We start from the raw sequence: 16,085 nt of genomic DNA, 5'->3' as shown, positions 1-16,085 counted from the left end.
ATTTAAAAGAAAAAGATTTTCGCTGGACAACCCCTTTAATACTGAGTTAGGTACAAAGATCCCATCTATCAGACATTTATGACCAGCTGATAAAGCCAATACTCTTCCCCAATAAAAGATGTCAGGGAAAGGAGGGTCAATCCTTTGTATTTCCCCTATTGAGAAGACATGCAGGCTCAGCTGAGCTAAGAGGGGGTTGGGGAGAAAAGCTATAGAAGGTGTATGGCCGCCCTCACTATCACCATCCTGGCTGAATATTACTCTCATTGCTCCCAGTCATCGATTTTTTTGCATTTCCTATTTTACCTCTTTAGAGACAATGTGTGGAATACGCTCTGAAGGCCGCACCTCTGCGCAGGTATATCCCCAAACAAAAGTATCAGTACAAAGTCTGGTACATGGTCAACTCCACCGGCTTTGAGTACATTATGTTCGTGCTTATTCTGCTCAACACCATCGCTCTGGCCATGCAGGTAAATTATCTCTATATCTACAACTATATCTATATACAGCTCACATGATAGTCTATGAAGACTTACACCACTACTACAGCACTGCCACCTTCCCTTCTGTGGGACAACGCTGCAGGTCCTTGAACCAACACTACAAGTTGTGCAGCGATACAAGGACATGTCAGCATTGAAGTATTTGCTTAAAGGGTTAGTCCCATCTGGAGAAGTTGCTCTATCCAAAGGATGCATAGGATAGGGCATAACTAAAAGATCAAGAGGGTGGCTCCACAGAAAATGAATGGAGCTGTGGTGCACATGGGTGGCCTGCAGCTCCATTCATCCAGGATTCCATGGTCCCCATGCTCGAGATTCCAGGGGGTCCCGGCGGTTGGGCCCCCCTTAATCTCATAGTTATGCCATATCCTGTGGATACTGTGAATAGGGCATAAGTTCTCCAGATGGGAAAACCGGTTTAACTTTTTAATTTTTCAGTGCCTATCAGAGTAACAGGAGCTTGTATTTCCCTGTTAACTATAAGTGTCCATTGAGTTCACATTGAGGTCACATTGCACAAAAGGTTGCCATTAGAGATGAGCGAACCGGGTTCGGGTTCGAGTCCATCCGAACCCGAACGATCGGCATTTGATTAGCGGTGGCTGCTGAACTTGGATAAAGCTCTAACGTTGTCTGGAAAACATGGATACAGCCAATGACTATATCCATGTTTTACACATAGCCTTTTTTTTTTTTTTAAATTCTCAATTTTTATTCTTTTTCCAATTTATATAACAAAACATACAGCAACGTGCTGCACTCACAAGGAACACTGACATATAATCATATCAACAGAACATAGTCATGTGTACAACAGAAGTCAGAAATAAAACTATAACAAATACCAAGACAGTCCGCAGCTCCCGATGGGTGGGTAGGCATAACGTAAACCAACTAGGGAGTGAGCTAACGCTCAAACAACAACCAGAGAGGAAAAGGGGGGAGAAAAGACCAAAGAAAAGGAAACAGAGAAGCTACAAGAGGGAAGTGAGGGGAAGATGAGGAGGAGGGGGGAGTGGAGGGGACCATTCCTCACTGAGTCAGGAGGGACCGGAATTCGGTCGATTCGGTAAATTGCTCCCAGTGAAACCACGTCCGGAATAAGCGACAGTTGCAGCCATGCAATTGCGCAGTGAGGTCCTCCATGCGCTTTATATCTTCCACTTTGCGGAGCCACATGGAGATACTCGGGGGATCGGGTTGACGCCACAGCACAGGGATACAGGCACGGGCGGCGGTGACCAGGTGACGGAGTACAGAGCGGCGGTAGGACTTCAGAGGAATCTCCGACAGGTGTAGGAGGAAGAGTGATGGGGAGAAAGGAATCTGATAGTCAGCGAAAGTAGAGGAAATGCGCCATACTTCCCTCCAAAAAGGTGCCAGCTTAGGACAACTCCAAAAGGTGTGGAGAAGGGACCCTTCCCCACCGCAGTTCCTCCAGCACAGTGGGGAGACCTCCGGAAAAATCCGATGGAGTCGGCTAGGCACTCGATACCGAGTAGTTTGTATCCGGCCTCTTGGAGACGAGAGGCAATGGAAGTAGAGTGAGTACACGTGAAGACACGTTCCACCTGCGCTGCAGAGAACGTAATGTTGAGATCCTCTTCCCAAGCGTTGAGAAAGGGTGGCGAGGGCTGTTCCGGAGGCGAGCCCAACATTGCATATAGAAGGGAGAGAGTGTGGCAAAGAGGGCCGGAGCCCAGACAGAGGGAGTAGGTGACCGTGCGAAGCAGGAGGGGTTGGGAAGGGAATGAAGGAAGTGGTGTAGCTGTAACGCCCGCCAAAACCCCAGAGGTGAAGGGTCTGCAAGATCATTAAGCGAAGACAAAGACAGCCAATTCGAGCCTGAAAGGAAGAAGGATGCACGGAAATTACCTGCACCGGACCATGTGTGAAACACTGGATCATCCATGCTGGGCGAAAAGGAGGGATTGCCCAAGACCGGAAATAAAGGAGAAGGGTGTGGAGCTAGGAAGCCAGAATAGAGATGTTTTTGGCATATCTTCAGGGTCGGGGCAATAGTAGAGTGTTGGGCAAGTCGGCGACAGGCATCTGGTAGCCATGGGGCTGCCAGCAGTGAGAGGGGAGACAACGTCATTTCGAGGCCTACCCACAGTTTCGTCTGGGTGTGACGATGCCAATCTACTACTCGCGAAAGGTGGGCAGCGACATAATAGTGGTTAAGGTTAGGGAGCCCCAGACCACCTCTCGATTTTGGGCGATACAGGACCGCCTTTGCCAGCCGGGGTTGCTTATGAGCCCAGATAAACCTGGTGAGGATTGCTGAAAGTTGCCTAAAGTAGGACAAGGGCACTGCCACCGGGAGGATCTGGAAGAGGTACAAGAGGCGAGGCAAGATATTCATTTTAAAGATAGAACAGCGCCCAAACCAGGAGAAAGTGCCCCTGTGCCACCTCAGGGGGGAGTATAGCGAGCCTATCCACGCCAACATATGAGGACCGAGGCCGATATGTTGGAGTGTGGCGAAGAGGAAGGGCCAACTGACTCGGTCAAAGGCATTCTCCGCGTCCGTAAATAAGAGCATGGACGGCAGGTCTGAGGATCGGGCATGTTGGATAAGATTACGGGCTCGGGTGGTGTTATCCCGTGCTTCCCTCATAGGCATGAAGCCTACTTGGTCCGGGTGTATAATGGGCTGGAGAAGTGGCGCCAAGCGGGCTGCTAAGATTTTAGAGAAAAACTTAAGATCTAAATTTAGGAGGGAGATGGGGCGGTAGTTTTGACAGTGAGAGGGATCTTTACCCTCCTTGGGGATTACCGAGATGTGGGCCCGTAGGGAGGGAGTGGGGAGCCAGTGGAGACAGAATTGTATGCAGACAGGAAATGTTCCTTCAGAAGGGGGCCAAAGACTTTGTAGTAGGGCAGGGTAAACCCGTCAGGGCCAGGGGCTTTACCCGAAGGGGTGGATTTGATCGGCCATTACCATTCTGTGGCAGTGATGGGGGACTCAATAGAGGAGATGCTCTCTTCTGGCAGGGAGGGAAGGCCCGAGTCACGAAGATATGAGGAGATGAAGGAGGGGAGCGATCCGGAGCTAGGTGGGCCGCTAGCCGAGTCGAGACCATATAAAGTCACATAATAAGAATGAAAGGCGTCAGCTATTTGAGAGGTTAGGGAGAGTTTAGCGCCGGAAGCTGAAGAGACATGAGGGATAAAGGATCGAGCTCTTTGCGACCGTAAGGCCCGGGCTAAGGTCTTGCCTGGCTTGTTGCCGAATTCAAAATAGTGAAGGCGGCAGCGAGCTAGAGCGGCCTTGGTGCTTGCGAAGGTAAGATCCCGCAGTGTACCCCGAAGGGCTGCCAACTCCGCCCCAGTGGCTACCGTAAGCGTCCTCTTGTGCTGCTTGTCTAGAGTCGCAATTTTAGAAATCAGTGCGATTCCACATAGCCTTAGGGCTTTATCCAACTTCAGCAGCCACCGCTAATCAAATGCTGAAAGTTCGGGTTCGGATGGACTCAAGCATGCTCCAGGTTCGCTCATCTCTAGTTGCGATGCTTCTACAAAAAGTTGCAGTATGTAAAGCATCTGAAAAGAAATAAAAAGTTGCAGTATGTAAAGCATCTGAAAAGAAATAAAAAGTTGCAAATTCTTCAGCAATTGTGTAAAAATGTTTTTTTAATAATCTATAGATCTAATAGATATGTCAATATAGATAATTCTTTTTTGTTTTCCATGAAGCACTATGAACAGTCAAAGCCATTCAACTACGCCATGGACATACTGAACATGGTCTTTACTGGGCTGTTCACTGTGGAGATGGTGCTGAAACTCATCGCATTCAGACCTAAGGTCAGTCCCCTGTATTTGACTATCCTGCTCCTCTATGTATTTCTGTCTATATACAGTATATACCAAATCCTGACTGTGCTTGACCATCCTGTATATCTCTCTATATGCAGTATATACCACATCCAGACTGTGCTTGACTATCCTTCCCCTCTATTGTCACAATTCTGTATAGCTCTCTTTATACACTATATAACACCTCCTGACTGGGCTTGGCTTACAATGTGCTGAGGATGTACTGTAGTATATGTTAATGCTATATATACATAATGTTTTCTGTCTTACCAGCATTATTTCTGTGATGCCTGGAACACGTTTGACGCACTTATAGTGGTGGGCAGCCTTGTGGACATTGCGGTGACCGAAGTCAACGTGAGTACTGGATGGATAGTAATGATGGGTAAACCTAAAGTTTATTTAGTCTTTGAATCTGTCAATTTTCACCAAAAATGTGAGTTGGGGATGGGGCCTAATTTAAGTCCGGCGTACGAGTGTGTGCCCCCTGTGGTGTCTGTATTCATTGATTGGATCATAATCATAATATAAGGATTGTTAATAAATGTTATTTCCCTATACATTGTCACATGCACCCATGGATCCATCACCATCTTCATCATCATCATGGTTATCCTTCATCACCCCTGACTCCTGTCATACCTGTGTCATACAGAATGGATGGCATGTTGGAGAGGTAGGTAGTTACTCATTGAATTCTTGGAACCGTACCCTGTATCTGAGGTTATTGTATCTAAATGCTCCATTAATCGTATGTGTGTAGAATTTTTGCATTGTTTAAGCCTGTTTGCAGGCATAAACCATAATAAATTAGACACGGGAAGAAGCCACGCCTCACCACGGCCCTGCCATGGAAAAGTAAAGAACAAGCGCCTCATCCATGGCATACACCAGGCGTGCAACGTTCATAGATGTCCCCATAAGTTTTCACATAGTGGGAGATGACTGCAGAGCATAGGGCAAGGTCAGGGGAGGTCAGTGATTTCTGGCAGTGTCATGGGTAGTCATGTTGTTCTTTATGAAAGGAAAAAAAAAACTTTTCATGTTAAAAGGCTAATAATATAGATTCAAGAAGCCTTCACCATCCATACAATGTGGTCATTCATCCCTATACTGTCATCCATACATTTCTCCAGATTTACAATTTCAACGTCATTATATCAAAACATTTATCCCTTATGTGTTTTGTTTTTTTTAAAGGGGGCTGTCTAGTCAAAAAAAGCGCCACCCATGTTCATGTAGGCTATGCCTGATATTGCAGCTTAGCTCCAAAATGAGAATAGTTCTGACCATACACCTTTAAAAGCTGTCGGACAAAAATTTGTTTGGCTGATGGTTTGCCCTGCCTTGGCTGAGTGTCCAAACGTTCTGAGAATAGGGGAGATAAGCCGCTGTCAGACAGCTATGCGGCACTTATGTGATGGTCACAACTCCTCTCCTCCCCCTCTCTGCACAATGACCTTTAAAAAGGTCATTGCAAATTCTTCAATAGTAGTCAATACAGTCATATACATATTGTTCCCTATATGCAGGTAGTTACTGTAAAGCATACCTCAAAATGCTGTTAACAGAGCAGAGCATCTAAGGCAATATGGCTGTCCCCATATTAGTAAAGAAAATCACAATTATACATGTTTCAGTATCTGGTTGTAATAAAAAAAAATCTAGGTGTTATTCCTTTAAAGTATGTTGTGAGCTCCCATAATGCACTCCTTTCTGATGCTGGAAACCAATAAAATTCAGGATTTGGCATTTTTGTCTATACAGAGAATAAAACATCATATAAAACAAAGCTATATGTATGTATAAAGATATATATATATCTCATGTTATATACATTTACATTGTGGACTTTTGTAATATGTTATGGAACACTGTGTTTTTTCCTAGAGTTCAGAGGACAGCTCCCGAATATCCATCACCTTCTTTCGTCTCTTCCGCGTGATGCGTTTGGTAAAGTTGCTGAGTAAAGGAGAGGGTATAAGGACGTTGCTGTGGACATTTATCAAGTCATTCCAGGTGAGCGGCAGTAAAGTGAGAGCTCTAGAGATGGTTCTAGAGTCTAATGACGCCACATCGATGTGATGTTATGTGTCAGCAATGTATGATGTGCTGTCACAGTGGTCGGCCTCAATTGGCTAGTGCGATCACATGACCTATAGATTAGAAATCCAAATGACCAGTTACAGGTAGGCACAGGCATTGCAGGAACGCTAAGATAAGTATATTAAAAAGAAACACCCAAATTGCATCCAGAATCTTGTTTTTTTCAAGTTTTTGTTCCGCAATGAGTTGAAGGGTAAAATGGTGCCAAATAACATAATGGTAAAAGAAAAGTAAAAAAAGGTAAAACCGCAAAGAAATAACAACAATTTTCATCTAGTCTACTAGATGTCTAGTACATTGATGACACCAAAGGGATTTTATCATCACAAAATGACCTATTTTAAAGTTTAATTTAAACTAAGTTTTTATTTTCAACTAATTTTTTTTTTATTTTTTGGTGACTTTTAAGTTTACTATCTCTATTATACAATAGTCCTGAAATCTTGCAATTCTTATTCTGACCACTAGGCCTAAAACTCATCTGAGACTTCCTGTTCTGTCTGTGATGTTAAAGAGGAGACTACTGGAAAGTGATCAGCTGAAGGCCCCAGTCACACAGAGCAAGAGGGGCGGAATTGCCGCCAGCCTCCTTGTCATACTGACACTTAGCACCTCGCTCTCAGCACCGAGAGATGCAGCGCGGGAGGCAGGCGGCATTCCAAGGCGGACAATTCCGCTCTTGCTCTGTGTGAATGGGGCTGAAGGTGATACCAGTAGAGACAATAGATGAAGCTCACAGCTCAGCCTCCCCCTTTATGTGAAATGACCTCTTCAAAGGTCACTGTAATGTTTCTCATTCATGCCAGTGCGACAGTTCCTGTCCATTGCTGTCTATATCCTCGAGGCTTGCTGTACAGCATATGACTAAATGCTTTTAAAACCAGTTTATTCAAGATGACTGCCCCAATAATAATATACATAAAAAAATTACAACCAGAAAACAGAAACAAATAAAAAAAAAAATCTAGGTAAAGCCTGGATTTCCTTAAGAGAGTGTTTTTGGGATTAGAAGGGTTTTCTATCCTGTTCATATATAGAAGCTGAAGCTTCCTCTTTGGGGTTCTGGAGGTCACTGCAGCTCCATCACTTCCTTCTTTCTCTCCCTACCCCTTCCTGCTTTGCCCGCACACCTACCCAGTTTGAGACTCTCCGTCTTGGCTCTGGTCCTCTCCGTCACTATACAACATGTTGGGCTCTCCACGGAACAACCACCTCCTCCTTTTCTCACTGCATGGGAAGAGGACCTAAACATCCCCTTTTCCGCAGCGCAGGTAGAACGAGTGCTTTCCTGCACACATTCCTCCTTGATATCCTCTCGTCTCCATGAGGCGGGATATAAACTTCTCTCCTGTTGGTATCAGGTTCCCACCCGTCTCCATCGGATCTTTCCCGAGGTGTCCCCACACTGCTGGAGGAACTGTGGTGGAGAAGGTTCCCTTTTACACACATTCTGGAGCTGCCCTAAATTGGTCTCCTTCTGAAGGTGTGGGGATCTCCTCAACCTTCACTGATCACCAGCTCCCCTTTTCTCCAACATTCTTTCTCCTGCATGTGTCAGACATCCCTCTCAATAGTTACTGTCACTATGTTCTCAGACACCTGGTTAACGCTGCCCGAACATGCATTACTGCTCTTTGGCATCCCCCTGATCCCCCTAGTATCTCTATGTGAGTCCGCAAAGTTGAAGACACTAAAAACATGGAAGATCTCACTGCACAGTTGCACGGCCATGCCTCTCATTTCTTTCGGACTTGGTTTTACTGGGACCAATTTACTGAAACGGATGAATACTCTGAATGGATAAAGTCTCTCGTGGCTCAGTGAGGCGCTGCCACGTCCCTCTTCTTCCCACCTTTCCTGTTCTTTCTCTTCTCCCCTTCTTCCCCCCACCCCCTCCTTTTTCTGTAGTTTGAGCGCTAGCTTACTCCCTTTTCTTCCATATATGTGTAAGGATATGTTTACACTGCGTATGAGTCCGGCCGCATTTCGTACGCCGCCGTACATGTGCAGCTCAAACTACGGGCGTGGGAAAAATCGACATGTGGCCGGATGCGTACGAACCGCGAACATACGCCCGTAGTACAGTTATGATCTGAAACAGGTCATTTACTTAGAAATCTTTGCCCAGCCCAATAAAACTCACAGAACCTTTTGGATCGAAAAATCAAGTTCAATTTGGCTGAAATAAGTTCTCCGTACAGGACCGCATGGAAATCCACGGCCGTGAGTTGGAACATTTCCGTCCTCAAACAATGGTCTTGTTCATTTTTCACGGCGCCGCATACAATCCGGCCATAAGCTCATACGTAGTGTGCACTGTGCGGCCGTATATCGTATACTTTCAAACGAACGCATTAACCTCAAAACTACGTGCGTATATTCGCGGTTCGCACTACGGCCGGACTCATACGCAGTGTAAACATAGCCTAATTCTGTATATTTTGGAGACGTGGAATGGATCAGTTCTGTTACGCTGCTATCCTATGTTGCAGTCTCTACTAATGTATCTCTGTACATGTGCCTTTGCACCATTTAGTTGTATTATTGTTTTTATGAAAATTGGAAAAATGTAATAAAACTGAGAATTAAAAAAAAAAATGAAAGAAGAAGCTGAAGCTGAATCTTTCTATAATATCATCATGTTACGATGAGAACCCTGGAATGGAGTGGGGGGGGGGGGTGGAAAAGAGGTGAATTTCACAGGTAGATTACCAGTATATTAGTTCCTACTCCCTATAAGATGCACATTTCTGTGAACACATGGATGGTATACGGTATATCCTGATGGAAGGCGTCTGAACTGTCCTTGACCCTGTACAGCAGTAACAATCTCTGTATGAGCCTCTGGCTACGTAAGCTCTTTTATGAGTCTTTTCACATCTCTCCATATGATTCCGTCCTCCTCTAGGCCTTGCCATATGTTGCTCTTCTGATAGCGATGATATTTTTCATCTATGCCGTCATCGGCATGCAGGTGAGTCAGATGTGTACCGTGGGTGACTTACAGCTTTCCATTTACAGCCGCCGTGTGTGCCCGTTTCATCCATCTAACCCTCCGCTTTGTTCTTCCTCATAGACGTTTGGAAAAATCGCCATGCAGGATGGGACGCAAATAAACCGGAATAATAACTTTCAGACCTTCCCCCAGGCGGTGCTGCTCCTCTTCAGGTAGAGCTGGGTGCAGGGGGGTAACTATAGTGGGGGCACAATGGCAATTCTATTATTAATGCAGATGGTAGATGGGGGCTCAGTCACAGATTTTGCATTGGAGCTATGATGATGATGATAGAGGCAGAGAAGATCCATCATAGACAATACATAGTAATACAATACCTGTGTGATAGAAAATAGTGAACAACACAGCATCACGGTATATAGACTCACATATACTTTACTCATCTGGACCCTGAACACAATTTCCCTTAAAATCACTCATTTCATTTAGCTTGACATATATCTTTCTGGGCTATATCCAATATGGCGGCCATTATTGTTGTCATCCATACAGATTTTTTTTATATCAAAGCTTTTATCAATTCAGGCATACACTACAGCGGCCCTGGGATTTGAATAGACCAATTGTAGTCTGTTATTGACCAGGGTTGGATTGGCTCACCAGAGTACAAGAAGATCCTATGATGGGCCCGAAACGTGACACAGTCCATAATTATGGACCCAAAGACCTAGTAGAATGAAGACGACATGAAGACATTAAAATCACTTGCCAGATCTCATATTAAACCATGGTTGTACAATAACTACCATAAAGTAAGGTCGGCCCTCAGAATCTGACATCGGATGAATAGCGGCTGCACAAAACTGACATGCGGCTGCAGGCTTCTATTAAAGGGTTATGCCAAGGTTATAGCACCTAATTTACACCACTAATTTTATTGGGGTCCATGGGGACATGTCCATTCTTAAGTGCGGAGAGAGGAGTTGGCTGTCATAGACTGTCATTATGACACGGAGGCTGGCGGAGAATTCCGACAGTTTTACTCCGTGTGAACAGAGCCGTAGGCCTACGCTAGACTAGTGACTTCTCTTTCTTCTTAGATGTGCCACGGGTGAGGCCTGGCAAGAGATCATGTTGGCCAGTTTACCAGGCAAGAGATGTGACAGTGAATCTGACTTTGCCCCGGAGGAAGAGTTCACCTGTGGAAGCAACTTCGCCATTGTGTACTTTATCAGCTTCTTCATGCTTTGCGCTTTCTTGGTAAGTAAAGGAGGAGCCTGGGCATTGGTCCCTTCAAGTTACTGTTCTATCATACTGCAGTACTTTACAGAGCATGTCATTGCTGGCATTGGTTCTTGTCTGCCCTGTCTGAGAAATACACACATGGAAAGGTACCAGAATATCTGGTGGAAACACACAAGGACTTAAAACCCAGATGCAAGTCAAAATCACTAACTGCAAAGAGCCACAATGCCATCCAGGTACTGTTAAAGTAGCTTTCTGAGCCTTGTATGTTGATGGCCTGTCCATAGGATAAGCCAGGCCGGCAGTAGATAGGGTCCGGAATTCAAATGGCTAAACTTCATGGGCCAGGAAAAGGGGTCAGGGCCTTATCTAAGAGTGGAATACAAGTAACCCAATCTTGATAAATGTACCCCTGGGTGAATATACCGAGCGAGATCGGAAGACCATTTAATTTGTATGGGGTCTGACTTTAACAGCATATATCATGTTGTCGAATTTTCTGTTTGAAAGTGCACATTTATGTGATATTCAGGGTCAGTAGAGAGCTGGGTGACATAGATCTATCTATCTTATAAAGGCATGAAACAACTGTGTTTCCATTCCCCTATACTGCTCAGGAGGCTGTCACTGTTCTGTTGTTTCCCTTCCCCTTGGCCATGTGCTAACTGATTGGTGTGATGCCAGTGGTGGGCGGGGTTACAGATGAGGTGTTACAGCTTGCCTGGCAAAAGAAGTGACAGAGATCATGTGATCTCTGTCTCAGAAGGGAGGGGAGGACAGACAGTAGAGTAGAGACCAGGTAGTGGACCAGGTAGTGAGGATTTTCAGCAGCTTAAGGGTGTGAGTCAGGATGTGCTGTAGACAAACAGCCCAATTCATGTAATAGAAACCTGTTACAAACAAGCTGATATTATGGGTGGGTATTGAACAGGGTTAATTCTTTCTTAAGTGGTGTACCCAATTAAAGGATACCTGTCACCCCCCGTGCCGGGGTGACAGGCTCCCGACCCCCCGTTAGAGCGCCCTATACTTACCTAATCGCGCCGGGTCCCGCTTCCTGATGCGGTCGGGTCACAGAGATATCAGCGCCCGAAGCCTGGTGCGCGCGCTCACAGGAGAGTCTGATGCCCATGGAGAATGACGGAGCATCGGACTCCCCATTCATTTTCTATGAGCGTCGGACTCTGCTGTGTGCGCGCGCAGCGGGCTTCAGGAGCTGAAATCTCCGTGACCCGACCGACTCAGGAAGCGGGACCCGACACGATTAGGTGAGTATAAGGGCATCTAGCAGGGGGTCAGGAGCCTGTCACCCCGGCACGGGGGGTGACAGGTCTTCTTTAAGTGGTCCTTACTTATGTAAATCTAGAAGTTAGGCCAGGGTATCTCAGGTATAGCTGAATAGAATAGCGCATTAAAAGCTTCACGCAGGAGGACGGCCCTTTGGGGTTTAGTCTGAGGAGAACTTCCTTCTTTCTGAGGCTTCAGATTCTTAATATGAAGGGGACATCATCACATATATCGCCTTATAAGCCATTTATTGTACAATGATAGCCTAGTGACTGTCCTCAGTTCTCAGTCCCTGTACCCAGCTGCAATGTGAGGTTTTCTGAGGTAAAATCATGCAAATACCTCATTACCATTCTCTCTGGGCTTTATTTCTGAGACCTCATATTTCCCGTCGTATAATGCACTCCAGCTACTGAGATATATTAGGTGACTCAATTTCCATCTAATATAAACTGAACCCTGCCTGAAGCACCACAGGTCCTGCTTTGTATTCAGGACGCAAAACATGGACGAAATTTGTAAGGATTTACCTCAGGAATCAATTTTAATAAGTTTTGCAGAGGTTAGCGCTAAACCGCCCGCTCATCTAATAGCAAGGGGAGACGGCACTTGGTTCCAATAGTTTGTCCGGTCTATTACCTGTGTATTAAAGAGTGAATCATTCTATAGCAAAAGACTGGAAAAGCTGTTAGTAGCTGTTTTAAGGTAATTCGCAGTGTTTTATAAAAAAAAAAAAAATCATCATTATTTTTGCCTCTATAAGTGGTATTTGATTCTGCTGCTAACCTATGTTACTGGGGGCACACTCTGGGCAGAATCCGTCTCCTTTCCCCTCTGGCAGATGTCTTCTTACATTCAGGATCCTGAGTAGTGAAGAGTAGTGAAGGTGTAACATATAGTTCATGGCATTCACAGTCTGCACCCTCTTAAAGGGGTTGCCCAGCGAAAATCTTTTTCTTTCTAATCAACTGGTGTCAAAGAGTTATATAGATATGTAATTTACTTCTATTAAAAAATCTCAAGTTGTCCCATGCTTATCAGCTACTGTATGTCCTGCAGTAAATGTTGTTTTATTTTCAGTCTGGCACAGTGCTCTTTGCTGCCTCCTCTGGCTGAGACAGGAACTGTCCAGAACAGGAGAGGTTTTCTAAGGGGATTCATATAAAACCGAGACAGAGTTCCTTTCTCAGCCAAAGATGTCAGCAGAGAGCAGTGTGTCAGACTGAAAATAAAACATTTCCTGCCTGACATACAGCAGCTAATAAGTATGGGAAGACTTGAGAGTTTTTAATAGAAGTCAATTACAAATATATATAACTTTCTGATATCAGTTGATTTGAAAGAAAAAATATTCACTGGACAACCCCTTTAATGAGATTCTTATAACACAGACACTGGGGGAAGGGTCCTTACCAGGGCCGGTTTTAGACTAGATGTGGCCCTGGGCGAAGTTAAAGGTGGGGCCCCAAATGCTGAAATATTTTAGCAACAATTTAAGGTCCCCATACATGTTACTCTTTTGTTGGTGGTACCTGTTGCTCCTGGTGGGTTCAGCCATCAGCGTAAGGTGTATGGGGCTCTCTGGACAGTCTGACAGATGATATCAGTGGACATAGGGGGTCGAGCTTGATGGAAAATCAACGCCCAACCTCTTTGTTCTCAGAGAGATAAGCCGGCATCAGATCTGTATGGCTATGGCTTTCCCCTCTCATAGAGAACACAGGAACACTCAGATGTGCCAAATTTCTGTGTATGGGGAGGACGGGACCGGATGGGACAGATAATTGTCAGCTGAAGGATTGTTCAGCCAGCAGTTATTGGAAGTGTACGGCCACTTTTAAGGCCGTATTACACGGCCTGATATTCCGCAGAAGCGAGCGCCAATCTGGTAGAATGGAGCTCGCTTAGAGAGCCTACTACAGCAAAAGCTATGGAGGAGATTTATCAAACTGGTGTAAAGAAGAATTGGCTCAGTTGCCCCTAGCAACCAATCAGATTCCACCTACTTAGAATGTGAGTAATGAAAGGTGGAATCTGATTGGTTGCTAGGGGCAACTGAGCAAGTTTCATTTTACACCATGTTTGATAAATTTCCCCCCCTATGTGTATATATACAGTATATCATTAGTGATGTGTGTGCAATCCTTGCTGTATATAGTAAACAATAAAGATATATACTACCTGATTAAGGTCCCCCGGTGTCCTCAGGCCTTGTCTGTGATATATACTACCTGATCATGTTCCCCAGTGTCCTCTCAGAGCGATAGCGTCCTGATTCGGACAATTTTCGCTCCATGTATTAGGGCCCTTACTCAGTTCAGAAGGTTACATGCCGGGACTGCCGCTATATGCCAGGACTGCCGCTACATGTCAGGACTGCAGCTACATTATGGTTCTGCCGCTACATGTCGGGACTGCCGCTACATGTCGGGACTGCCGCTACATGTCGGGACTGCCGCTACATGTCGGGACTGCCGCTACATGTCAGGACTGCCACTACATGTCAGGACTGCCGCTACATGTCGGGACTGCCGCTACATGCCGGGACTGCCCCTACATGCCGGGACTGCCGCTACATTATGGGACTGCCCCTACATTATGGGACTGCCCCTACATTATGGGACTGCCGCTACATTCTGGGACTGCCGCTACATTATGGGACTGCCACTACATGCCAGGACTGCCGCTAGTGGTGTAAACACAAGAACTATTTATATGAATTGCATTAAAAAAATAAAATAAAAAAATCACTATAATCAGGACCAAATATTACCTCCATACCGTTATTGAAGAAAACACACTATATATAGGCCAATATTACCACCATAAAGTGACCGCCCCATAATGACTTTATATACACTATATACAGACCAATATTACCGCCATAGAGTGACCACCGCATGACTCTTTATATACACTATATACAGACCAATATTACCGCTATAGACTGACCACTGTATAATGAATGACTCTATATACACTGTATACAGACCAATATTATGTGTCTGTAACTCTATGGCTGTACTTTTGGTCTGTATATAGTTTATATATAGAGTCATTATGTGGTGGTCACTGTATGGCGGCAATTTGGCAATATCATTATGTGGTGGTCAATCTATGGCAGTAATGACTATATATACACTATATACCGACCAATATTAATGCCAAAGAGTGACCACCGCATAATGACACTTTATACAGACCAATATTATTGCCAAAGAGTGACCACCGCATAATGGCTCTATATACAGACCAATATTACCGCCATAGACAGACCACCACATAATAACTCTATATACAGACCAATATTACTGCCATACAGTGACCACCACATAACTCTATATACACACTATATACAGACCAATATTACCGCCATAGAGTGACCGCCACATAACTCTATATACACACTATATACAGACCAATATTACCGCCATAGAGTGACCGCCACATAACTCTATATACACACTATATACAGACCAATATTACCGCCATAGAGTGACCGCCACATAACTCTATATACACACTATATACAGACCAATATTACCGCCATAGATTGACCACTGCATAATGACTCTGTATCTAGACCAATATTATGTGGCGATCACTCTATGGCTGTACTATTGGTCTGTATATAGTGTATATAGTCATTATGTGGTGGTCACTGTATGGCGGTAATATTGGTCTGTATATATATATATACACACACACCATTATATATATATATATATATATATATATATATATATATATATATATATATATAAATTGAACACGAGGACGGCACTCCAGTAGTGTATAGTGAGGATTTATTCACCCAATCACACACAGCTATATATATATATATACACACACACACACACACCATTATATATATATATATATATATACACACACACACACACACACATCCATGAAAACACATTATACAGATACAAACCATCCAGTCCACACACTATACACAGGACATGTAACACACACTACATTCATCCATTATACACCTACATTCATACACATTACACACTACATGTACAGTATACTTACCCCCTCTAGCATGCTGGGTGTAGTGGTGAATCCCCCTCATGTACCATGCAGCAGCAGCAGGCTACGAGGCTGAAGTTGGTTTCTTATTCGGCCAGTTTCTTATTCGGGGCTGAAGTTGGTTT

General features: G+C 44.6%; 1 protein-coding gene across 6 annotated transcripts in view; it reads left to right on the top strand.

The window, feature by feature from the left end:
• CACNA1F (calcium voltage-gated channel subunit alpha1 F) overlaps nucleotides 1-16,085 on the top strand; it is a 100,011-nt gene that overhangs the window by 64,904 nt on the left and 19,022 nt on the right. For all 6 annotated transcript variants that reach the window (XM_069986338.1, XM_069986334.1, XM_069986336.1 and 3 more), the window contains 8 exons: nucleotides 315-473; nucleotides 4,206-4,316; nucleotides 4,602-4,685; nucleotides 4,984-5,004; nucleotides 6,219-6,347; nucleotides 9,343-9,408; nucleotides 9,511-9,602; nucleotides 10,491-10,650. In XM_069986338.1, coding sequence (XP_069842439.1) covers nucleotides 315-473; nucleotides 4,206-4,316; nucleotides 4,602-4,685; nucleotides 4,984-5,004; nucleotides 6,219-6,347; nucleotides 9,343-9,408; nucleotides 9,511-9,602; nucleotides 10,491-10,650 — 822 coding nt within the window. The remainder of the gene's footprint in view (nucleotides 1-314; nucleotides 474-4,205; nucleotides 4,317-4,601; nucleotides 4,686-4,983; nucleotides 5,005-6,218; nucleotides 6,348-9,342; nucleotides 9,409-9,510; nucleotides 9,603-10,490; nucleotides 10,651-16,085) is intronic.

Source organism: Dendropsophus ebraccatus, chromosome 10 (genome assembly GCF_027789765.1).
Source record: "Dendropsophus ebraccatus isolate aDenEbr1 chromosome 10, aDenEbr1.pat, whole genome shotgun sequence".
NCBI classification, from domain to species: Eukaryota; Metazoa; Chordata; class Amphibia; order Anura; family Hylidae; genus Dendropsophus; species Dendropsophus ebraccatus.
Note: the sequence above shows the minus strand (reverse complement) of the source record. Positions and strands in the feature narration are given on the sequence as shown.